This window comes from Capricornis sumatraensis, chromosome 1 (genome assembly GCF_032405125.1).
Source record: "Capricornis sumatraensis isolate serow.1 chromosome 1, serow.2, whole genome shotgun sequence".
Taxonomy (NCBI): Eukaryota; Metazoa; Chordata; class Mammalia; order Artiodactyla; family Bovidae; genus Capricornis; species Capricornis sumatraensis.
Genome location: NC_091069.1, coordinates 5,327,861 through 5,350,870, shown reverse-complemented (window position 1 = coordinate 5,350,870; position 23,010 = coordinate 5,327,861). Strand labels below are relative to the sequence as shown.

General features: G+C 55.3%; 2 protein-coding genes across 6 annotated transcripts in view; both read left to right on the top strand.

The window, feature by feature from the left end:
- PRRC2B (proline rich coiled-coil 2B) overlaps positions 1-4,459 on the top strand; it is an 85,099-nt gene extending 80,640 nt beyond the window's left edge. The window contains exon 32 of the mRNA XM_068988187.1: positions 203-4,459. Within this exon, the coding sequence (XP_068844288.1) occupies positions 203-337 (135 nt within the window). The 3' untranslated portion in view covers positions 338-4,459. The remainder of the gene's footprint in view (positions 1-202) is intronic.
- Positions 4,460-6,060: 1,601 nt separating this feature from the next.
- Positions 6,061-22,951, top strand: POMT1 (protein O-mannosyltransferase 1). 5 transcript variants are annotated; one of them, XM_068978666.1, is made up of 20 exons: positions 6,061-6,148; positions 6,800-6,955; positions 8,056-8,162; positions 8,546-8,596; positions 9,138-9,284; positions 10,000-10,111; positions 10,445-10,510; positions 10,597-10,690; positions 11,011-11,166; positions 11,526-11,656; positions 11,952-12,047; positions 15,555-15,647; positions 17,320-17,416; positions 18,670-18,762; positions 18,976-19,096; positions 19,368-19,465; positions 19,971-20,084; positions 20,747-20,873; positions 21,609-21,786; positions 22,274-22,951. In XM_068978666.1, exons 2-20 carry the CDS (start codon positions 6,834-6,836, stop codon positions 22,446-22,448), a joined length of 2,178 nt encoding a protein of 725 aa, XP_068834767.1. In that variant the 5' UTR covers positions 6,061-6,148; positions 6,800-6,833; the 3' UTR covers positions 22,449-22,951. The 5 variants fall into 5 exon arrangements, 4 of the variants coding, with proteins under 4 accessions (XP_068834767.1, XP_068834746.1, XP_068834756.1 ...); XM_068978655.1 differs by having other exon boundaries at positions 6,099-6,197; XM_068978645.1 differs by lacking the exon at positions 22,274-22,951 and having other exon boundaries at positions 20,747-21,738.
- Positions 22,952-23,010: the final 59 nt, after the last annotated feature.

The following is a 23,010-nucleotide window of genomic DNA, read 5'->3' as shown; positions in this document are numbered from 1 at the left end:
CCCTGGGAGGGAGCAGAGCCTTCTCAGGCCAGGGTCCTGCCCAGGAGAGGCATTTCTGAGTCTGGTCCTTGACTGAAAGATGGGCCTCTTAGGGTAGCTTTCCTCTTGACGTAGGAGCAGGAAGCAGGTGGTGGGGCCATGGTTCCTGGCAGGTATGTCCGCACAAGGCTGACTTCCTCTGTCTCTGTCTATCTGTCCAAAGGCAAAGCAGCGAGTGGATGAAAAGCCCGGCCTGGGAGCCGTGAAGCTGCAGGAGCCTCCCTCAGCCGCTTCCCCGCTGAAGCGAACCGGAGCGATCAAGCCCCGGGCAGTGAAGGTGGAGGAGAGCAAGGCCTGAGGGGCTGGGCCCGGCCTGCCCGGGAGGACTCTGCCCTTGGCCTCGCCGCCGCCCGTCGCTGGGGAGTCTCGCCGAGGGATCCCCTGTCCACCTGCCTGGCCCGGACTTCGAGATCTCCCTTCTCTCCTCCATTCCCGAAAGCTCCGTTGTCCAACCGGCTTGTACCCATGGATCTCTGGCATTGACCTGCTTGCTTTAATACGAAACGAACAAGCAAACGACTCCATTCCCGTCTCCTTTCCATCACGACCGCAGAGTGACCGAGCGTCATGCCGTGCAGACTAACCCCGCCCTCTCCCGCTTCCTCCCCTCCCCGCCTCCCGTCCCCGGGCACCGTGGGCTGGCAGCAGGGCCGTTTTAGTTTGAGGCTTTTTGTTTTAAAAAGCAGCTACAGGTTTTTACAAAAGAGAAAGGAAAAGAAAACAGAAACACAAGCTATGTATAGCTAGACTCTTATCTGTCCTTTGCTGCCCTCTCCCTGACCTCCTCCTGTCACCTCCCCTGTTCGATGTGGTAGGTCACTGCAGTACCGGCAGGGGTGATGCTTGGGAGCACGCCTCTCCTGCTCTCTCTCCGCTGGTTACTTGCAGAAAGAAGTGGTTTCAGACACTGCTCCTGAGCTTGGGAAGCAGTGACTTGCGGGGGGCGGGGAGCGGGCAGATGGGCTGGCATTTTGATGGCTTCCAGCCTCTGGGCTGATGACCACAGGGAGCTTATGGTCAGCCCATTGACACTGATGTTTTTAGCCTAAGAATGACACAGAACTTCTATCTCAGACTCTTCCTAAAGCTGGTGGGGACACTGACCGCTGGGAACCTGAGGTGAATCATGGAAATAAAAGGCAGTGGTGTGTTCCTGTCTTGACCAGGGCAGTGCGAGCTGACAGCACCAGCCACCCCCCTGCCCCCCTATCAGTGCCTGCTGCACCCACAGGGCCTGATGTCTTCTCATGCCCCCTCTCTTCCGAGCTGCCTTGTCTCTCTGGGTCCTCTGTCCATCCACCTCTCCTGCAGCTCGGCACTGGAAACCCCGCTGTCCTCTGTGGCGACAGGCGCCTAGACCGTTGTCACTAGAGGTGACGGGTGTGGTCGGGTCTGTAGCCTCGGCCTGAGCTCTGGGAGGAGGCGGGAGGGCTTGCTGCTTTCCTTTTCTCCCCTCCCAGCTGCAGGCCCAGGCTGTGGGGCCGGAGAGGCCTAAGGGGGCAGTGGGGTCTCCAGTCTTTCCAGAGGCCAGAGCAGGGCCCAAGGGGAGTTGGGCGAGTGCAGGGCTGGCGATGCTGCCAAAACAGCCTGCCTAGCCTCTTAACATGTGCAGAGCTATTGCCTTCCAAATGTGGAGACATTTTACGCTAGGTCTCTGTTTGCTTTTAAAATAAGAACTAGAAGGAAATCATCCTAAATTCCAAGGAAAGGTGAGGGGAAATTTGAAGTTTTGCCTATGCTCTTGAGAGAACTAAGCGCTCATCAACCTGCTGTTGCTGGCAGGTCTGGGGAAGACTTGGCTCGGAGGATGGGAAGCAGGGAGACGGCATGGCCCGCAGGGTCCACCTGCAGCGTTGCCCCAGGTGGTGACGGCTATTCGGGCTGAGACTCGAGGCTCTGTCTAGTGCGGAACACTGCGAAAGAAGGGCCTTAGGAACCGCTGTAGTTACTCATTGCTCTTCGCTGCTTTAAGGAAGTGTGGGAACAACAGGCTTCTGGCAAAAGGTGCAGGGTTTCAGCGTTTAATCAGTGGTGTCCGGCACTCCCCTCCTTGCCTCCACTCAGACCTTACTTCTCACTGGCGTGTTTTTTTGTTTTTTCTTCTCCTTCCTCCCCGGAATCTTTACTCTGAAGTCCTTTCTTGCAGGGCTGCCCCTGGACGGAGCTCCCTGTGTGCTCACCTGCCCTTTTCTCCCTTCCCCTGCAAGCGCCTGGCTACTGTCCCCACTGAGACAGGGCTCCCCTCCCCTCCGGTGGCCCCTTCAGGGGCCTCAGACTCACAGACAGAAACGTGGCCAGACCCCTCACACCTGATTCCAGTGCACATGGTCAAAAGGAAAAAAGGCTTTCTCGTTTTGAAATTCAGCAGGACAGGCCTGGATGCTGTTACAAACTCTTTAAGATGTGTCCTTTCAGGTGAACCTGCCCTCAGAGTGACAATACTTCCTGTTTGAGAAAAAAAAAAAAAAGGGTCACCTGTTCTCCAGCCCTTTTCTCTACCTACCCCTGTATTCCTCCCACCCCCAATAAAAACAAAACACTAGAATTTATTTATATGTATTGATGTCGTAGGTCTAGGTGGAAAAAGAAGTAAATGTTTCACTGCTCTATTTATATATAATGTCTGAATTATTCTGTGCAGGAAAGGCCAGGAAAATTGCATGTGAAGTTCAGTGCGTTTACCACCTTTGTGTGCCCAAGCTGCAGTCTCTTTCTGGGTGAGACACAGATTTTACATTGAACTCTGGAGGCAGATGGCGGGCAGCACGCCATCCCTTCCTTGGTCTGATGAAATGCAGTAATTAGTGCAGAGATGTCTTGGGGGGCAGTCTCTCTCCTTTCATGTGGTTTTAGAGCCAATCTCCAGGTAATAGGACTTGGGGTCATATTTTGCCTTCACATCCCCATCCTCAGAGTGCAAATCCACACAGAGGCCTCTGCCAGAAAGCCTTGGGTCGACCAGCCAGGACACGTAAAGACTAGCACTCAACGTTTCTGCTCCTGGGCAGGGTCAGGGGTCAGAGCCCTCTCACTTGGCCTTCAGCTACTCAGATTACCCTTCTTTCCCATGCTGGCTGTTCCACCCTGGTCGCCAATGATGCATCCTGTTCCTCTGCAACCAGTGACCCTTTAGTACTGTGTGTCGTCCAGCATCAGTTCCTCTATGTGGTAAAACCCAAGAGCGTGAGCTCATGTACCCATGCAGCCTCATCCACTCCCTGAAGGTTTCTTTGCCAGCTGTATTTGGTCTGGTTTTTGTTTCCTGTTTTGAATCAATGTTACTGTTTTCAAACTTGGAATTCCTACATTTTGGGCTCCAGGTTCCTACAGGGAGAAAACTAAGGAATGACTATTACCCAGAGAAATCGGTCAGTCCGGTTCCAAAGCCATGGTCAGGGCAGCAACTTCTGACATCATTTCTTCCCAGCTCTGCCCTCACCCTCCTGTCTTGTAGATCTGCCTTCTGGACGGCTGATGAGGTTTGCCAAGGGCTGTGGAGGCTGAGTGTGCACTCACAGGCATGGTCTCAGAACTGGCCTGCTGAGGCAGCGTGGGGGCAGCGGCTGAAGCCCCCTCCCTCCTGTGTGGTTCCCCTCCGTCGAGTAGCTGCACGTTACCTCTCAAATCTGTATTTGTCCCATTTTTCTTCTTGCAGAGCTGGCCTGGGTTAGGTCTGTTGGAAATGGCCTTTGAGCACCAAGGATGCTAGGGTACTTGAACTTAGTACTGTTCTGTGATGACTGGGAAATGCAGACTTCAGAAAGCTGGCTCTTCCAGTTTGAAAAGTGAACCGGACGTAAGACATCACCAGGACAGGAGCAGCTCAGTGCTGGGGTCAGACGCTGTCATCCAGCCATGCCCTCCACCGGGACCACCAGTGCATATCTGGCCAGTGATCTTCCAGGCGCATCCATCCTGCCGTTCACCATTTCTCCACCCCAATTAGGTGACCTCCAAGAGGCATCAGTGTCCCCGAGGCCCTGCCTTCAGCATGTTACAAAGCCTCATAGTGGAACTCTCTGCTGAGGCTCTCTGTGGATGACCTCCTTCCACTGTGAAAAGGGGGTCCTGCACACCAAGCTTTCGACCTCATGCCTTGCATAGTGAAAAGCGTTCGGGTTTTTTTGTTGAGAGAGGGTTGTTTTTTGTTTTTGTTTCTTTTTTATCTTATTTTGGCCTTTCCGCTCTTTGTCTTTTCATGTAGACCAGATATTTGAAAGGGCAGACGATGGCTAAAAGGTGTAATGTGCAGCTTGTTTCTATGTGGTTTGGGGGAGCTTTTACCTTAGATGGGAAAATGGAACCCTGGATTTACCAGGCCATGGTGACACCCTCCTTCACCCTTCCCTCCGGTTCAGTACCTGTTGTTTCTCCTTTCAAATATGTGATTGTACTAGCTCTTTCCATATGAAAGAATTCTCCTTATTTAAATAAAAAAGTTTAAAAAAAAAGACCCACTGAAACCACACATGCTTTGTTAGGCTGTGTGTTCCTCCACCTTGTCACTTGACTAGAAATGGAAGCGTCTTCCCCATGTGTAGAAATTAAGAGAGACTGGGCAACCTGAGGGCAAGGAGGGGCTGAAGCCTGGGGTTATTAAGGTGGGTCTTCGCAGTGGGTGGACGTTAGCACTGCCTGCCCCCTGCCCCCCCTCACCCCACTCCCCTTGAGGAGTGGGTGGGTCACAGAAGTGAAGTGCTTGACTTGTGTTTTGTTGCCACTTCTAATGTCCCTTTTGTTTTGCTGTAATAGGAGCGGTAATAAAGTACAAAGTTTTGCGGTACTTTGGGCTGGGAAAGCAGAGCAGGCCGGGTGTGGGCCAGGAAGGATGGAAAGCTAGGATCTGGGTCTGAGCAGCAGTTCTCGGTTCTGCCCTCCACTAGGTGTGTCACCTTGGGAGAGACACCTCCGCCCAGAGCCACAGTTTCCATAATTACAAGATGTGGGTTGTAAACAGTACCTACTGGGCAGGGTACTGTGGATGCAGAGGCCATGGGAGCGTTCAGTACAATGCCTGGCCCCAGGTAAGGATGTAGGAAACATATCCAGTAAGTTTAACCCTTTCCAAAAAGAAACCCTGGGCAGGCGTGGGCCCTGGGTTCCCTGCTCCTGGGAACCGGCAATTCACATCTGCAGGAGCCTGGCTGTGAGGGAGGGGGTGGGGGGGCAACAGGCAGGAGGCCCTGGGTCCTCAGGACCAGACGGCCCCTACTTTGAGAGCCCAGCCCCACTCCTCTGGGTCCCAGGACGCCCTCTGGCTGCAAGCAGGTGAGCCTGCGCTCCCTCCCTCTACACAGCTGGGGTGAGTCACCTGCACTACCACCTAATGCTGGGTGACGGGGGGAAGGCAGGAAAGAATCGTAATTCCTTATTAGACTTGCAGTATCCTTCCATGCAGTTTAGTCGCTAGGTCGTGTCCGACTCTGCGACCCCATGGACTGTAGCCCGCCAGGCTCCTTTGTCCACGGGATTTCCCAGGCAAGAATACTGGAGTGGGTTCCCATTTCTTTCTCCAGGGAATCTTCCCCACCCAAGGGATCGAATCGCCTCTCCTGCATTGGCAGGCCGGGTTCTTTACCGCTGAGGCACCAGGAAAGCCCGTCAGGAGTACTGACTCCCAGATAAACGAAGGTGGGCTGAAGAGCAGGGCTGCTTTCCTGCCCGTTAATCGTCGGGTCATTCCCTTGACTGGAAGACGCCTTGTCCCGCTGCAGAGCAGGCTCGGAGGGCCCCCATGGGCCGGAGGGTGGGGGGCACCGCCGGGGATGAGCCTCCGCCTCACACCGATCGAAATGCCGATATGTTCGCACTGTGTCGTTTAACAGATGTAGCCATGTGTCCCGTAGCGCAAAGGAACCTAGACTCCCCAGCCGGGAGACTGATAGCCCTCCGGGATGTCACACATTCTTGGACCGCCGATCTCGGCTCGCCCAGTGCGCATGCGCACTGCACCCTCCCTGCCCCGGCAGGCTCCGCAGGCACGGCGAGTCGAGCGTCGAGCGGACCAGTGGGCAGCGAAGAGTGCCGAGCGGCCTCACCCCCTACCAACGGTCGGCCTAGCAGGTCTGAGGCGCAGGGAGCGGCTCTGCGGGAACCTGAAGAAACAGCAGTACGTTTGTGGCGCCGGGGGCCAGAGCCCAGTCGGGCCCCCCGGGCAGGTGAAACTCGCGGGAGAGAAGCGGAGTGCCGGGCAGAGAAGAGGGGCTCCCAGGGAGGACAGGGTCCCCGGAGAGGAGGGGGTGCCCTGGGCCGACGTAGCAGCAGGAGGGAAGCTTGTCGCCCTGAGGACAGAAGGGGGCCGCCGCAGGCCAGAGGCGGCGTTGCTGTGAGAACGCGGGGGAGGGTGGCCCCCACGGCACCTGCAGCCTCCAGAGAAAAGTGGACCCGAGGGATGGGGGGAGCCTCGGGAAAGAAACAGGGTGCCCGGTGTACACGCGCCCTCGAGGTGAGAAAGGGGACGCGACGGGAGGGCGGCCCTTGGCGCAGACGGGGAGGCTCTGAGTCTCTGGGGTGGGGGACGGACGGAGGTCAGCGGCTGTCAGCCGGCCGCACTGCCCAGGTGGGCAGGGGCCCCGGGGTCCAACGCTGTCACTGACCCGAAGGGCTCCGCGGGTGGTGCTGAGTGAGGGACTCTTCAGTCCTGAGGTGGCCACCTCACCGCGTGTGACTGCTTGTGAAAGAGGGTCCTGATGTCACAGCCTCCTAGCCTTCAAGGGAGCCACCGGTGTTCTTGGTGACAGCTTTTCCTCTGCTTTTCCAGGGCATCCTCCTCCCCCGGCCTGCTTTTCTGCAAGATGTTGGGATTCTTGCAGCACCCTGTGATGGTGACCGCTGAGGTAAACTTGAATATGGTAGCTCTGACCGCGATGGGATTGCTGAGCCGACTATGGCAGCTTGCTTATCCAAGGGCCGTGGTGTAAGTCAAGCAACTTGATTCTGGGGGCCTCCAGAAGGAACTGTAATTTTTTTCAGTGCATTGATGGCTGGAAGTGCCTTTTTGAGCCCCATAAAATGGGAGAGCCAACTTCTGGGCTTCCTTGGTGATGGATCCCTTGGCTGTTAGAGGAGAGACCAGCTGGTCCCCAGGACAGCCCCTGCAGAGTCCACCTGTTCAGTCTTGCCCCGTAGGTCAGTAGTAGGTGCAGTATCCATGATGGGTGACCTTTGACAGTCCAGAGAGTGGAGGGCAGAAGACTGAGGAATTTGGAAGCGAGTCCTCGCTGATGGTAGAGTGTGTTCTTTGTCATAATGAGAAATTGTTGTTATTATTAAAGGGCTGTTAATGATGTGATTAATATATGTGTTTCTTTTCACTTAACTTTTTATTATGGAAAGCATCAAACATATACAAAAGTACAGAGAATGATATGTTAGTCACCCAGTTGCAACAGTTACCAGCTAATAGCCAATTCCCTCCCTGCAGTGGATTTTTTTGAAGCACATCATAGACACTATATTTCATTCATTAAACAATTTAGTATCGATTTAGATCAGGATTCTTGAAAATCACAGGGTCACAGTAGCATCATCATGCCTAAGAAACTGACAGCAGTTCCTCCGTGTCAGCAAACATCCCTGATTGTCTGAAAGAGGTTTGCTGCAGTTGGCGCCTCTCCCTTTTACACCTGCGACTGTTTTGTTGGGTCACCAGCTCTTATTCTGACTCTCAGCTGCAGACACGCAGGTGGACAGCCAGATCAGCTTTGTGTCCAGGAGGCCTTTGGTAGACTGGCTCGTGGTACACCCTAACCTACACACAGGGAGAGAAGTAGAATCTGTGTCAGGAAAGCCTCCTGAATGCCCAACTTCCAGGGGGGCGTTTTCCCTCCTATCCTTGTGGATATGTGGTGCTGCACACGTGTCTTCGTATTCAGGGACGCCATGCACTTGGAGCAAAGATTCCAACCTTGACTGGTCACTCTCCAAAGTCATTTGGAAGCAAAGGTGTACATTGACCCTCGTACCTTTTGTGCAGTTAGGATCTCTAGCTGAACATAACGTGGGTTTGCTTTACAGTTTTGATGAAGTGTATTACGGGCAGTACATCTCTTTCTACATGAAGCGGATCTTCTTTTTGGACGGCAGTGGACCACCATTTGGCCACATGCTTTTGGCCTTGGGAGGTAGGATTTCTTAGTAAGAGAAGTGGCTCTTTAACACTTAAACATGGAAGTTCAAGAGGGCAGAAGCGGTGTCTTATTTTATTTATTTATCTGTTTGGGGGTATCCTGGGTCTTCATTGCTTTGCACCAGCTCTCTCTGATTGTGCCAAGGGGGGCTAGTCTTCATTGTGGCACACGGGCTTCTCATTGCAGAGGCTTCTTGTTTCAGAGCGCAGGCTCTACGGTGCACAGGCTTCAGTAGTTGCCACACATAGACACACTGGCTTAGTTGCTCCGTGGGTCTTATTCTTTTCTTTATCATTGTTCGCCTATTGCCTGCCGCAGTTTGGTGCTTCAGAGGTATTTACTGAACAGGATAGTTATTGATTCATCTTTTGTTTTAGGTTATTTAGGAGGATTCGATGGTAACTTTCTGTGGAACAGAATTGGAGCAGGTAAAATATCATTGTCATCTTCCTTATTAATGTGCACGTATTAGAATTGAGAGGAAGTAGCTATCTTAGAGATTAACAACTACAGCTTATTCATCTGAATCCAGGGTATGATAAATAGCTTGGGTACAAGTGAAAGACTTTCAAAAAGTCCAGTAAATTCCTTAGTGCTTACTTGTCATAAGCGTGTTGCCCTTGGTCTTTGGTACACATAGCACGCTGTACGTGGCATCTGTGCATGCCACTGTATGTGGCAAATACCTTTTGTACATATACATGTGTTGCCACAGTGTTTTTGGAAACAGATTGGGTAAATCTGTAAATAAGCGTTAACTCATTTCAGAGCCCTCAGGTTCCCGTACTTACTGAGAACCGGCACTCGACCACATGAAGCCGAGGCCCACACACTCGGTCCCTGATGAGACCCAGCCTTGCAGACTTGTGCTGTGGTCCGTGGGCACGTGCGCTGTGTGAGGACATGTGGCAGTGTAGGGAGGGGGGTATGTGCCCCATGCGCTCAGCCCCTCTGTGCTCGCTCTTCCAGAATACAGCAGCAATGTGCCCGTGTGGTCCCTGCGCCTGCTGCCGGCCCTCTCGGGGGCCCTGTCGGTGCCCATGGCCTATGAGATCGTGCGGGAGCTCGGCTTCTCTCACTGTGCCGCCACGGGGGCCGCTCTGCTGGTGTTGATCGGTGAGGCCCAGGCGTCCCCCTGCTCCGCGGGGCCAGGGCGACCCCAGCACTGATCTCTGTGTCTCTGTGGCCCAGGAGGGCTCGGGGTTCAGTGGGTGTGCCCCCTCCCGTGTCTGCTGCTCGCAGGACAGAAGGAAGCGTGTCCAGGGTGTCCAGATCAGACTCTGGCAGTCACCCCACTCCCAGGCCGGGGGTTGTGCATAGGTCTGTGTGTTCAGACAGTGATGTTGTGGAGGGGCAGCCAACATGTAGCGGGGCTGCCCAAATGATGCTCCTGTGTACGCACCCCCACCCCTGGACCATCGCCCCTGGCAACCCAGTCTGTCCTTGAATGAGAACCTCCCCCGTGCCCCACCCCCCTTGACCAGTGGAGACAGATTCAGGAATGAGTGGGTATTCCTCAGAGCGGACTCTCTCAGCCCAAGTCTGTGAACAAATGAAGTTAAGTCAGATGAAAAACAAACCAGAATTCATGTCTGTTGAGTGTCAACCCTAACTGGGGCCCATGCCCACAGAGTGTTAGAATGTCCAGGCACCCTGCAGAGTTGGTATTTCTCCTGCAGATGAGGAAAACGAAGGTTCAGGAGGGCCAGTAACTTCCAGCCAGGTCGAGCCCCCACTTCTCACCTCCAGACTCTGGTTTGGCAAGGACCCTTTTTTGTGGACATTCACTCTTACTCCCCGACACCTGATGCCCGTGTCCTTCTCCCAACAGAGAACGCTCTCATCACTCAGTCAAGGTTAATGCTTTTGGAATCAGTGCTGATATTTTTCAATCTGTTGGCTGTGCTGTCTTACCTGAAGTTCTCCAACTCCCAGAAACACAGGTATGGAGAATGAGACAGAGGAGTCCGGGGGCTTGTCCACCTGAGCAGGTCTGATACCCTTCCACGGGGGACAGCTGCCCCAGGCACCTCCACTGGCTCTTGGCTACTGACTTCATAAATAATTCTCATCTCTCTATAATGTAAACTACGTGGAAACATCTTCTGACCCAAAGGAGAAGTTATATCAGGAGGACTGCTCTTCGGGGAGATGAGAAATCTTTCCCTTGTACCTGGAGCTCGGCGTAGCCAGCTGAGATCTCTGAGGCTGTGCCTTCTCTGGCCTTCGGGGGAAACGTTCCAAGGCCTCAGCTCTGCTTCTGTGCTTTGCTCCAGGCCCTTCTCCCCAAGATGGTGGTTTTGGTTGGTGCTGACGGGCGTGGCCTGCTCCTGTGCAGTTGGGTGAGTCTGGTGCACTGGGTCTGAGGCGGCAGCCACTGCCTCCACATGTGTCTCGTCTTGACTTCCTCTTCATCCTGTGTCTTTAGCATCAAGTACGTGGGTGTGTTCACATACTTGCTGGTGCTCGGGGTTGCCGCTGTCCACGCTTGGCATGTGATAGGAGACCAGACGCTGTCAAACGTAGGTGCTGATGCCAAGGGGTGGGGCCGGGCTGGCCTGGGGGCAGGGCTGGGGGGGGGGCAAGGCTGGGGGATCAGGGGTGGGGTGGGGCTGGTGGGGATCAAGGGTGTAGGTCTGGGGTAGGAGTGAGGCTGATCCTGGGGGAGCAGGAGGCGGGGCTGGGGTGGGGGTGGAGCTGAGGGCAGGGCAGAGATATGGTGGGGTCGGGGGTGAGGCAGGGCTGGCTGTCGGGGCAGGGAGCAGGATGAGAACCCTGAAAGGAGGACTGGCCTGGGGCCGCTTCCCCTGGGTGGGGTGATGTCCCCTCCGTCCTCTGGCAGGTCCGCGTGCTCTGCCACCTGCTTGCCCGAGCGGTGGCCCTGGTGGCGCTCCCGACCCTTGTGTACCTGCTCTTCTTCTACATCCACCTGCTGCTGCTCTACCGCTCCGGGCCCCACGACCAGATCATGTCCAGTGCCTTCCAGGCCAGCTTGGAGGTAAAACTGCCACCCTAGAAAGACGGCCACACTAGACTCAGGGTTTTCTTAATGTAAACCGCCCCAGGCGAGCATCAGAGGGAAAACCAAATCGGGGAAGTGAGGCATGTCTTCACTCTCTCTACACTAATTCTGAATATGCTAGTGGCGTGGGAGGGGACGAGGGGTCCGCCTCCCCGGGGGCTGCCTCCACTCATTGGGAATATGTAAGGTGCCAGTATTATGTCATACTTGACCATAGTTGATGGTGTGACTATGGCCCGGATGTGGGGAGGGGCTGTCAAAGGGGCTGGCTTGGGAGTCACGTGTGTGCTCTCTGTCTCTCTCCTCCACTGGCCAACCTTGTGCTCCTGTTTCAGGGCGGGCTGGCAAGGGTCACGCAAGGTCAGCCCCTGGAGGTGGCCTTCGGTTCCCAGGTCACCCTGAAGAATGTCTTTGGCCAACCCGTGCCCTGCTGGCTTCACTCTCACCAGAGCACCTACCCTATGATGTAAGTAAGGAGAGTCATGTTTTCAATCCAGAGATTATACCATGTTTTGGGGCTTTTTTTTTTTTCTTTACATTTTTGCTGTTACCAGCTTTCACTTCATGTGAAGGAGTTTGTGAGATAAAAGAAATGGAGCTCTCGGACCCTGGTGTCACTGAATCTCATTATATACGATCGATGGGGGGAGCAGCCCCTCTGGGATGGAAACATATCTGACACCTCGCTGGGTGGCGCCTGTAGGGACTTGGGGGAGGGCGTGGGCCCCTGGCACCCCACCCGCAGTTGCACCTTCTTGCAGATATGAGAACGGCCGTGGCAGCTCCCACCAGCAGCAGGTGACCTGCTACCCCTTCAAGGACGTCAACAACTGGTGGATTGTCAAGGACCCCGGGAGGTGAGTACAGGTTGGGGGACAGCCTGGCCTCAGTCGCTGGCCGCCTCGTAGCTTCGGGACCAAGTCTGTGCAAAGAAGCCCGCAGTCAGGGACATAGCAGCGTTCCTAGCAGGTACAATACAGTTCAGTTCAGTTCAGTCGCTTAGTCGTGTCCGACTCTTTCCGACTCCATGGACTGCAGCATGCCAAGCCTTCCTGTCCATCACCGACTCTGGGAGTTTACTCACATTCATGTCCATTGAGTTGTTGATGCCGTCCAACCATCTCGTCCTCTGTCGTCTCGTTCTCCACCCGCCTGCAATCTTTCCTAGCATCAGGGTCTTTTCAAATGAGTCAGTTCTTTGCATCAGGTGGCCAGAGTATTGGAGTTTTAGCTTCAACATCAGTCCTTCCAATGAATACCCAGGACTGATTTCCTTTAGGATGGAATGGTTGGATCTCCTTGCAGTCCAAGGGACTCTCAAGAGTCTTCTCCAACACCATAGTTCAAAACCATCTTTTTGGCGCTTAGCTTTCTTTATGGTCCAACTCTCACATCCATACATGACTACTGGAAAAACCATAGCCTTGACTAGATGGAACTTTGTTGGCAAAGTAATGTCTCTGCTTTTTAATATACTATCTAGATTGGTCATAACTTTTCTTCCAAGGAGTAAGTGTCTTTTAATTTCATGGCTGTAGTCACTATCTGCAGTGATTTGGGAGCCCCAGAAAGAAAAATCTGCCACTGTTTCCACTGTTTCCCCATCTATTTGCCATGAAGTAATGGGACCGGATGCCGTGATCTTCGTTTTCTGAATGTTGAGCTTTAAGCCAACTTTTTCACTCTCCTCTTTCACTTTCATCAAGAGGCTTTTTAGTTCCTCTTCACTTTCTGCCATAAGGGTGGTGTCATCTGCATATCTGCAGTTATTGATATTTCTCCTGGGAATCTTGATTCCAGCTTGTGTTTCTTCCAGTCCAGCGTTTCTCATGATGTACTCTGCATAGAAATTAAACAAGCAGGGTGACAATATACAGCCTTGATGTACTCCTTTTCATATTTGGAACTAGTCTGTTGTTTCATGTCCAGTTCTAACTGTTGCTTCCTGACCTGCATACAGGTTTCTCAAGAGGCAGGTCAAGTGGTCTGGTATTCATTCACATCTTTCAGAATTTTCCACAGTTTGTTGTGGTCCACACAGTCTAAGGCATGGTCAATAACGCAGAAGTAGATGTTTTTCTGGAACTCTCTTGCTTTTTCTTTGATCCAATGGATGTTGGCAATTTGATCTCTGGTTCCTCTGCCTTTTCTAAAACCAGCTTGAACATCTGGAAGTTCACAGTTCACATACTGTTGAAGCCTGGCTTGGAGAATTTTGAGCATTACTTTACTAGTGTGTGAGATGAGTGCAATTGTGCAGTAGTTTGAGCATCCTTTGGCATTGCCTTTCTTTGGGATTGGAATGAAAACTGACCTTTTCCAGTCCTGTGGCCACTGCTGAATTTTCCAGATTTGCTGGCATATTGAGTGCAGCACTTTCACAGCATCATCTTTTAGGATTTGAAATGGCTCAACTGAAATTCCATCACCTCTGCTAGCTTTGTTTGTAGTGATGCTTCCTAAGGCCCACTTGACTTCACATTCCAAGATATCTGACTCTAGGTGAGTGATCACACCATCGTGATTATCTGGGTCATGAAGATCTTTTTTTGTACAGTTCTTCTGTGTATTCTTGCCACCTGTTAATATCTTCTGCTTCTGTTAGGTCCATACCATTTCTGTCCTTTGTTGAGCCCATGAAACATTCCCTTGGTATCTCTAATTTTCTTGAAGAGATCTCTAGTCTTTCTCATTCTATTGTTTTCCTCCATTTGCGCTGATCACTGAGGAAGGCTTTCTATCTCTCCTTGCTATTTTTTGGAACTCTGCATTCAAATGGGTATATCTGTCCTTTTCTCCTTTGTTTTTCGCTTCTCTTCTTTTCACAGCTATTTGTAATGCCTCCTCAGACAGCCATTTTGCTTTTTTGCATTTTTTTTTCTTGGCGATGGTCTTGATCCCTGTCTCCTGTATAATGTCACGAACCTCCATCCATAGTTCATCAGGCACTAGGTCTATCAGATCTAGTCCCTTAAATCTATTTCTCACTCCCACTGTATAATTGTAAGGGATTTGATTTAGGTCATACCTGAATGATCTAGTGGTTTCCCCCACTTTCTTCAGTTTAAGTCTGCATTTGGCAATAACCAGTTCATGATCTGAGCCATGCCGTGTAGGGCCACCCAAAACAGACGGCTCATGGTGGAGAGTTCTGACAAAATGTGGTCCACTGGAGAAGGGAATGGAAAACCACTTCAGTATTTTTGCCTTGAGAACCCCATGAACAGTATGAAAAGGCAAAAGATAGGACATTAAAAGATGAACTCCTCAGGTCGGTAGGTGCCCAATATGCTACTGGAGATCAGTGAAGAAATAACTCCAGAAAGAATGAAGAGACAGAACCAAAGCCAAAACAACACCGAGCTGTGGTTGTAACTGGTGATGGAAGCAAGGTCCAATGCTGTAAAGAGCAATATTGCATTGGAACCTGGAATGTTAGCTCCATGAATCAAGGCAAATTCGAAGTGGTCAAACAGGAGATGGCAAGAGTGAATGTTGATATTTTAGGAATCACCGATCTAAAATGGACTGGAATGGGTGAATTTAACTCAGATGACCATTATATCTACTACTGTGGGCAAGAATCCCCTAGAGGAAATGGAGTAGCCATCATAGTCAACAAAAGAGTCCAAAATGTGGTACAAATAAAAGAGTCCGAAATGCAGTACTTGGTGCAATCTCAAAAACGACAGAATGATCTCTGTTCATTTCCAAAGCAAACCATTCAATATCATGGTAATTCAAGTCTATGCCCCAACCACCAATGCTAAAGAAGCTGAATTTGAACAGTTCTATGAAGACCTACAAGACCTTGTAGAACTAACACCCAAAAAAGATGTCCTTTTCATGTTAGGGGACTGGAATGCAAAAGTAGAAAGTCAAGAAACACCTGGAGTAACAGGCAGATTTGGCCTTGGAGTACAGAATGAAGCAGGGCAAAGGCTAATAGAGTTTTGCCAAGAGAACGCACTGGTCATGGCAAACACCCTCTTCCAACAACACAAGAGAAGACTCTTCACATGGACATCACCAGATGGCCAACACCGAAATAAGATTGATTATATTCTTTGCAGCCAAAGATGGAGAAGCTCTAAACAGTCAGCAAAAACAAGACCTGGAGCTGACTGTGGCTCACATCATGAACTCCTTATTGCCAAATTCAGACTCAAACTGAAGTACAGCACAGCTGCGGTCAATGTGATGATGACAAAGGGGGCCATGCCAGGATGCGTGGAAAGTGACCTGAAGTTTCAGAAAAGAGTTAAATAAAACGTTCCTCGTATGAGGAACATGCTGATGGGGTGGCTGTGAGACTCCACAGAGCCTGAGCAAGGACCGCCGAATCCGGCCGTGCTCTCTTCCAGGCACCAGCTGGTGGTGAACAACCCCCCGAGGCCCGTGCGGCACGGCGACGTTGTGCAGCTGGTGCACGGCATGACCACCCGCCTCCTCAACACGTGAGTCCCTGCCGCTGCTCAGAGCGGGCGTGCCTGCGTTACCACCTCAGGTCCCGCTCTGTAGTAGGTGTCGAGGGCGGGGAGGGGAGACCTCAGTGATGGCGTGCGGGCTGGGAAGGAGAGTGCCACCCAGAGTGAAGTGTGGGGCGCCCTGGCAGATGGGGGCACCTGCTGAAAGGAGAAGCAAATTCAAGAAGGCTGTGAGCTGGGGGACAGAGCCAGGAACCCTACCTGGCCTGACCTCTGGGCCACCTCTGCTGTCCTTCCACCCGGCCTCTCAGGTCATCCACATGGCCTCAGGGACCCCGCCCTCCCCCCTTGGACATCTGGGCTCTCCACGCCGCGTCCGCCTTGTCCTCTCCCCCTTCTGCCGTCCCTGGGTCGGGAAATCCACGGGGCTCCAGTCCTTCCTGCCCTCACTCCCAGTCCTGCTGGGAATCACCCACCCTCTGCACATGGCAGGCACTGCTCCCTCTGAAAACTCGCACTTGACCAACCTCACGTCTCTGCCAGGAGCCTCCAGGGATACCCAGTGTGACTGTCACACTCAGAATAACTCCCCACTCTCCCCTGGCTGCTGCCCCCCTCCGGGACCTGGCCCACTGACTCCCTGGTAGACTTCATGCCAGTCACCCTAGCCCCCCGCTGTCCCCAAAATGACCCCATGCAGCCTCGCTGGGGCCTTTGCTCACTCTGCCTGGAATGCTTTTCAGCTCAGACCCCACTGCCATCCCCACCATGGCCCACGCTTTCATTTTTTTAAAGAATGATTTTATTCATTTATACTTTTGGCCACACCAGGTCTTCACTGCTGCCTGCAGGCTGCTCTCTAGCTGGGGTGCTTGGGCTTCTACTTCAGCGACTGCTCTTGTTTCGGAGCACTGGCTCCAGAGCTCAGGCTCCCGCAGCGGTGCTGCGCGGGCTCCATAGTTGCAGTTCCCGGGCTCTAGAGCACGGGCTCAGTTGCCCTGCAGCAGGTGGGACCTTCCTGGAGCAGGGATAGAGCCCGTGTCTCCTGCATTGGCACGCAGATTCTTTACCACTGAGCCACCAGGAAAGCCCCCATGCAGTCACTTTATTCAGGGGTCAGCTGAAATCTCCCTGCACCAAAAGCATTTCTTGCGCACTGTGCCCGCCGGGGTCAGTGTTGTTCGTGGCACTCACAGGGCCTGCAGTCATATCTGACTTTTCCAGGGTCGTGAGGGCCTCTTCCTTACTGCTCACTGCGGGTCCTCCCCTGATGTGGTCCCACACAAAGTCCGATCAAGCATGGTTTCCCTGAAAGTAAACAAGGGGAACTGACGTCCCTGGGCACTTGTTTTCCAACAGTCTTCTTGGTGCCCCTGCCATTTCCATGACCTGCCATTAGGGAGCCCCCAGTGTCCAGGCTGTGCTCCCAGCTTGGTTTATCCTCTGCAGAGGGGATGCTGAGCCCGTGGTTTAGATGGACATCCCCCTACTTCCCCATCATGTGCGTCCCTGGAGGCGTGGTCACTGCAGGGCCTCTGCCCTCCATGAGGGATTTAGCGCCCCGGGGAATGGCAGCCGAGGTGCTTGAAGGTTGAGCTGGCTTTGTTTCCTGAGAAAAAAGTGCTTTTTTTCTCCTTGAAGAAAAGCGAGTGCCTTTCATGAGAGCTTCAGTTGCCCCCAGCAGCGCTGTTTGGTTTTCCAGGCATGACGTCGCAGCCCCCCTGAGCCCCCACGCGCAGGAGGTCTCCTGCTATGTTGACTACAACATCTCCATGCCCCCCCAGAACCTCTGGCGGCTGGTGAGTCCCCGGCCACCTCGAGCATGGGCATCATGGCCCTTTCCGAACAGTGCTCTGGAACAAGTGACCCCCTGTTCTACAGAAAGGGGGAGCCAGGGGATTTTCCTGTGTCCAGGAAGGAGCTGCGGGATGGTGGGTGGGTATTGAAGTGCTGCAGGGAGGAGGCCCCTCCCACAGTGAGCTCAGACCAGCTGCCTGGACACACCCGGAGCCTCTTTGATCAACCCTCGCCCGCGGACAGGCAGGGCCATGGAGGAGTGGGGGCAATTTCTGGCACTGCCCCCCTGGGCCCTGGGCCCTACTGCGGGCTCTTCAGGGTTGGCACACTGTGTCCTGGGCCAGGCTGCAGGAGGGAAGTTCCATGGCTGGGCTGCTGGACCATCTGAAGTCAGGGTCGTGAGTGCAAAACGCAATAGCAGGGCCGTGATCGCACTGGGCTTACTTCTGGGAGAGGCGCGCCTCACTTCAGCCTCCATACCCGCTCCCTCGTAGCACCAGCCCCTCAATAGGTGTGAGGTGAAGCCAGGGGCCGTGAAGGCCGCCTCTGTGTTCGTGCCCAGCGGGGCCCGGGCCCTGGGTGCCGCACACGGGTGCTCCATGTGTCTGCCTCTGTCCTTCCCCTGAGGCTGCTCTGATGTGGTTGTCACCCCAGCTCCTTGTCCTCAGGGTTGTCCTGAAGGTCCTGCCTGCTCCCCTCTCTGGTGAGGCCCATCGCTGACCCCTTCTCTGCTCCTCAGCCCCTTTCAGCCCCACCTGCCCATTTCCAGGACTTGAAGCTCCATGATGGGCAGAGAGGATGGCCAAGCGGAGGGTGTGGCCTCCTTGTCCTGCTCCTGCTCAGCCCCTCTGGTGTTGGCTTGTCAGTAGCCACAGGACCTCCCGGGGTCGTGCCAGGCACCCGCCAAGCTCTTCCAGTGTCAGCTCTTTCTTCCCTATCCCCAGGAGCCCCCTCTCAGGGTGGAGTCTCGCGGGGACAGTCTCTCACCTTCCGCTGCACTGTCCTCATGTTTGGCCTGAGGTCTCAGGGAGCAGGCATCACAGAAGCTCAGGGAGGAGCACCATCCTTAAATCCCCGCTGGAAAGGCTATCCGCACTTAAGATGGCACTGTCTGGGATCAGCTGTGTCAGCTTCCCTTGGGGGACTGTCCCCTTGTATCAGACCAAGCCAGTCTCACCGTGGTGACTGGTCTTCATCTTTACATTTAAGGAAATCTGAAAAAGAGTGAACTAATGGCCTAGATCTGCTTTTACAGGACATCGTGAACAGGGAGTCAGACACGGATGTCTGGAAGACCATCTTGTCAGAGGTCCGCTTTGTGCACGTGAACACCTCGGCCATCCTCAAGGTCAGCGACCGCCTCCTCGGTCCTGCCCAGAGGGACAGACTGAAGGGGGGCCGTGGGGGATTGTGGGGTCTCTGTAACTGCGCAGAACTGAACCCTGGCGTGAAGCTCCCTGAAGGAGAGCCACTGCCCTTGTGGGTGACCTGGGGTGGGCTCCCCCAAGCTGGGCGGGCCCGGGCCCTCCATCATGATCCCCCCACCATCTTGCTTTGCCAGCTGAGTGGAGTGCCCCTCCCGGACTGGGGCTTTCGGCAGCTGGAAGTGGTGGGGGAGAAGCTGTTTCGGGCCTACCACGAGAGCACGGTGTGGAATGTGGAGGAGCATCGCTACGGCAGGAGTGAGCGTGCGGCTCCTGGGGGCGGGACAGCCCGCGGGCTCCAGGCCCTACTGTGGACCCTCCCCGTCCCCCCGCACCCCCTCCCGGGCGGGCGAGGGGGACAGTGCCACCGGAAGGCAGGGCAAGGAGAGCTTTTGACTGGAGAGACGGCCGGGCGGGTGGGGGACCGTGCACCGTGTCCTGCGGGTTCTCTGGAAAGCAGCGGCGGCTGCCGTGGGCGGCTCCCTGACTGGGTTCTGCTTGCGTCCTCCGGTCCCTGTATGCCTGCCAGGCCAGGAGCAGAAGGAGAGGGAGCTGGAGCTGCACTCCCCGACCCAGGTGGACATCAGCAGGAACCTCAGCTTCATGGCCAGATTCTCCGAGCTACAGGTGACGGGCAGATGGATGGGCAGCTGACCTTGCCCCTCGCCGGGAGGGCCTCATGATCTGTCCAGCGTCAGCATTCAAACTGGGACCTGCCTTGGCAGGGAGGGCCGTTGCCCTGTGTCCTCTCCATGTCGTGCCCGGCACCGTCAGCCCCCGGCCCCCCTGCTGTGTGGCTTTGCTGGCAGTGACCGTCAGGAGCCAAGGAGACATGCAGGAGTGTGGCACTGCTCCCAGGTCCGGTCGACACGGCACAGCCCCAGGGAAGTCGGAACTGGGCACTCAGCGTCCCCAGTGTCAAGGCACCCTTACCGCCCCATCCCATCCCTTAATCCACAAACTGGAACCCGGGAAAGGCACCTCCTGGGCTGCCTCTGCGGGTGACCTGAGTGAACTTGAGGTTGGACGCCCCTTGAAAAGGGCAGTGGTTTACTCCGTCCCCTGGCAGATCCCTTCCCTGTGAAGGGCATCTGGCTGTCCGGTGATTCCTGGTGGCCTCTGTTGTCTGCAGTGGCGGATGCTGACGGTGAGAAGTGACGATTCGGAACACAAGTACAGCTCCACGCCACTGGACTGGGTCATGCTGGACACCAACATCGCTTACTGGGTGCACCCCAGGACCAGTGTAAGCACAGCGTCGGCGGGCAGTCAGCCCATGCCCGAGGCCTGTGATGTTAAGAGCAGCCGTTGCATCCGCCCAAGCCCCGGCCTTCCCGCGCCGTCCTGACAGAAGCCAAGGGCTTGCTGTTCTCCGAGTGCTCTGGCAGCACGGGGCCCAAGCTCCCCTGAGGTGCCAAGGGGTCAGGTCCCCACGCGTCCGCAGGGAGGGATACCCGGCTTTGCTGCTGCCATGGCGGCGCATGGTTCCCCTTGCCCAGCCGACATGGTTTTTAAAACCATCCCACTTGATTCCCCTTCTGGCACCTGGTGTCCAGGCCGGTCAGTGCTCTGCTTCCCTGTCTAGTGTGTCTTCACCTGGCAGGGAAAACGCAGCACGTGGTCGGTACCTGGTAGTGACTTAAGCTAGGGGGTGCACCCCCTTTTCCTCTGCAGATGTGGGAGGCCGTGGCTTGCTGAGAAGCGGGCACTGAGGACCTTCTGCATCAGGGCCCCCGTCCCCCTCCTTGTGAGCCACTCTGCTGTCCAGAAACAACCCCATCCACTCCCGGCTCTGATTCCACTTACAGAGCCGAGCACCTTCACACGTCCGTCCTGGCCGCGAGGGCCAAGGGTGGGCAGCGCCCGCGCCTGCCCCAAGGCACACCAACCGGCCTCTCCCTCCCACAGGCGCAGATCCACCTGCTCGGGAACGTTGTAATCTGGGCCTCGGCCAGCCTCGCCACACTGGCGTACGCCCTGCTGTTTGTCTGGTATCTGCTCAGACGCAGAAGGAGAGTCTGCGACCTCCCTGAGGGTCTGTGCCGCGGCCCACGTGCCTTTCACGCCCCGTCCCTCTGGTTTGGGCCAGAGCTCCATGTGCTTAGGGCTACATCAGCAAGCGTGGCCTTGGGCCACCTCTGTGTTTCTGCCCCGAGGGCACTTCTGTCTCTTCCCCAGAGACAGGATGCCACGCTCCAGTCCCCATGTCACCTTCAAGACTTCTCCAGGGCCATGCAGGTGTCGGGCCTGAACTGCTCCCTGACCCCAGCACCCCTGGAAATGGCTGATGGGACAGAGCTGCTAGGAGGCACTTGGGGGCGGGTGGTTTGCAAGAACAGAACCTCCCTTAAAACCGTTCTGATACAGGAAAGGAGCCAACGCCTGGGGTGGGCCCCAAAGGCCGCCAGGGGCAGGGATGCACCCTCTCTGGGCTCAGCTGAGCTGGTCATTCTGTCCACTAGTCCCGGCTCCTGGGCGGGTGCACAGTGCAGGCCTGCCCTGCCCCCTGAGGAGTGAGACCAGAGACCCGTGGGGAATCAGGAGTGAGCTGGGCCTGGCCCAGGGCTGGCGTGTCTCAGGACTGGGACAGCAGGGGCAGCAGGAAGTCCGGGAGGTTCTTAGGCCACAGTCTGCTCTTCCAGAGACGGTGGAGGGGCTGGGATAGGAGACAGAAAACAGGGGCCGCGAGTTCACGGGCTCGCATGTGGATGACAAGGTGAGTCTGCCCGGCGGCAGGGAGCCTCCCGGCTCAAGATGGCCTTCCCTGCAGACCGCTGGCTGCGCTGGGTGCTGGCCGGGGCTCTGTGCGCTGGGGGCTGGGCCGTGAACTACATACCTTTCTTCCTGATGGAGAAGACGCTCTTCCTCTACCACTACCTGCCGGCGCTCACCTTCCAGATCCTGCTGCTGCCCGTGGTCCTGGAGCACGTCAGCGACCACCTGTGCAGGTACTAGGCCTTGGCAGCCACGCGCCCTGGGTCAGGGGGGTGGGGTCCAGGGGGAGTCATGAATGGTGATTGCAGCGTGGTGTGGACAGGGTTAGCCAGAAGAGGCACTAGCAAGGCTCCTGGGGTTCCGAGCACAAAGCTAAGGCTGGTGGGAGGTGAAACCAGGGGATACACACGGAAGGACCTTTGGCCTAGAGGAACAAAGAAAGGAAAGGGAGGCGTGTGGTGCCCAGCAGATACACCAGGGGGCCTGTAAACCAGAGCGGGTCCTGGAGGTTGGGCCCGGGGCAGCTCAGGAGGGAGGTTCCGTGCTCCCACTGCTGCGACAGAGCAGGAGTGTGGAGTTCAGGAAGCAGAGCGAGTGAGGAGGGGCGCCGAGTGGGTCAGGCCAGACTTGACGAGCGCTGACACTCTGGCCGGGGTGCCGAGGGGACCTTGCGGTGGAAAGGGCCAGCCCCCCTCACCGGACTCTGCTCCGGGCTGGCAGGTCCCAGCTCCAGAGGAGCCTCTTCACGGCCCTGGTCGTGGCATGGTTCACCTCCGCCTGTCACGTGTCGAACATGCTGCGCCCGCTGACCTACGGGGACAGGCCGCTGTCACCCAGTGAGCTCAAGGCCCTTCGCTGGAAAGACAGCTGGGACATCCTGATCCGGAGATACTAGTGGGACACGGACTCACTGGCGAGCGGCAGGGCTGGGGCGGGACAAGGTCTTAGACAGGCGTGTTTCCTGCGGGCTGGCAGAGGGGCTCTGAGCTTGGTGGACATGGGCTTGGCTGAGATTCTGCCCTGGTCTCGTTGAAGAAATGGCCCTCCGACAGGCACCTTGTTTCCAGCAGTCTGTTTTCCCTGATCATAAAGAGCACCTCCTCACAGCCGCCTTATAAGAGCCCCATGCACTCACTCAAGTGTGGAGCTGCTGGGTGGAACGCACGACAGCCAAAAGGCAGGGAGGGGCTGGTTCTAGTCGACCCAGACAAGGCCCAGTCTTGCTCAGAGGCTGGTGGTGGGCTCAACCTGGGCCCCTGCTCCTGACTTAGGGAGGCCCCGGGGACTCCCCCTCATGGTTCAGTGGCCTGTGAGACCTCGAACGCCAGCCCAAGGGGGCTGGGGGAGGCCAGCTGTGACTCCAACCCCCACCCAGAGCCTGCTGTGTGTAGCCTATCATCCACACATTTCCTGGTCCTGATTCTGCTTTTATGTAATTAAAAAGGGACAAACTGGCA

What these genes read in the sequence shown, in the direction of transcription:
- POMT1 (XM_068978645.1), top strand. Translation starts at nt 6,834, where the DNA reads ATGTTGGGATTCTTGCAGCACCCTGTGATGGTGACCGCTGAGGTAAAC. An exon ending in ACCACCCGCCTCCTCAACAC is followed by an intron (nt 15,648 to 17,319) that starts GTGAGTCCCTGC and finishes TTGGTTTTCCAG; the next exon opens with GCATGACGTCGCAGCCCCCC. An exon ending in CCAGATTCTCCGAGCTACAG is followed by an intron (nt 19,466 to 19,970) that starts GTGACGGGCAGA and finishes TGTTGTCTGCAG; the next exon opens with TGGCGGATGCTGACGGTGAG.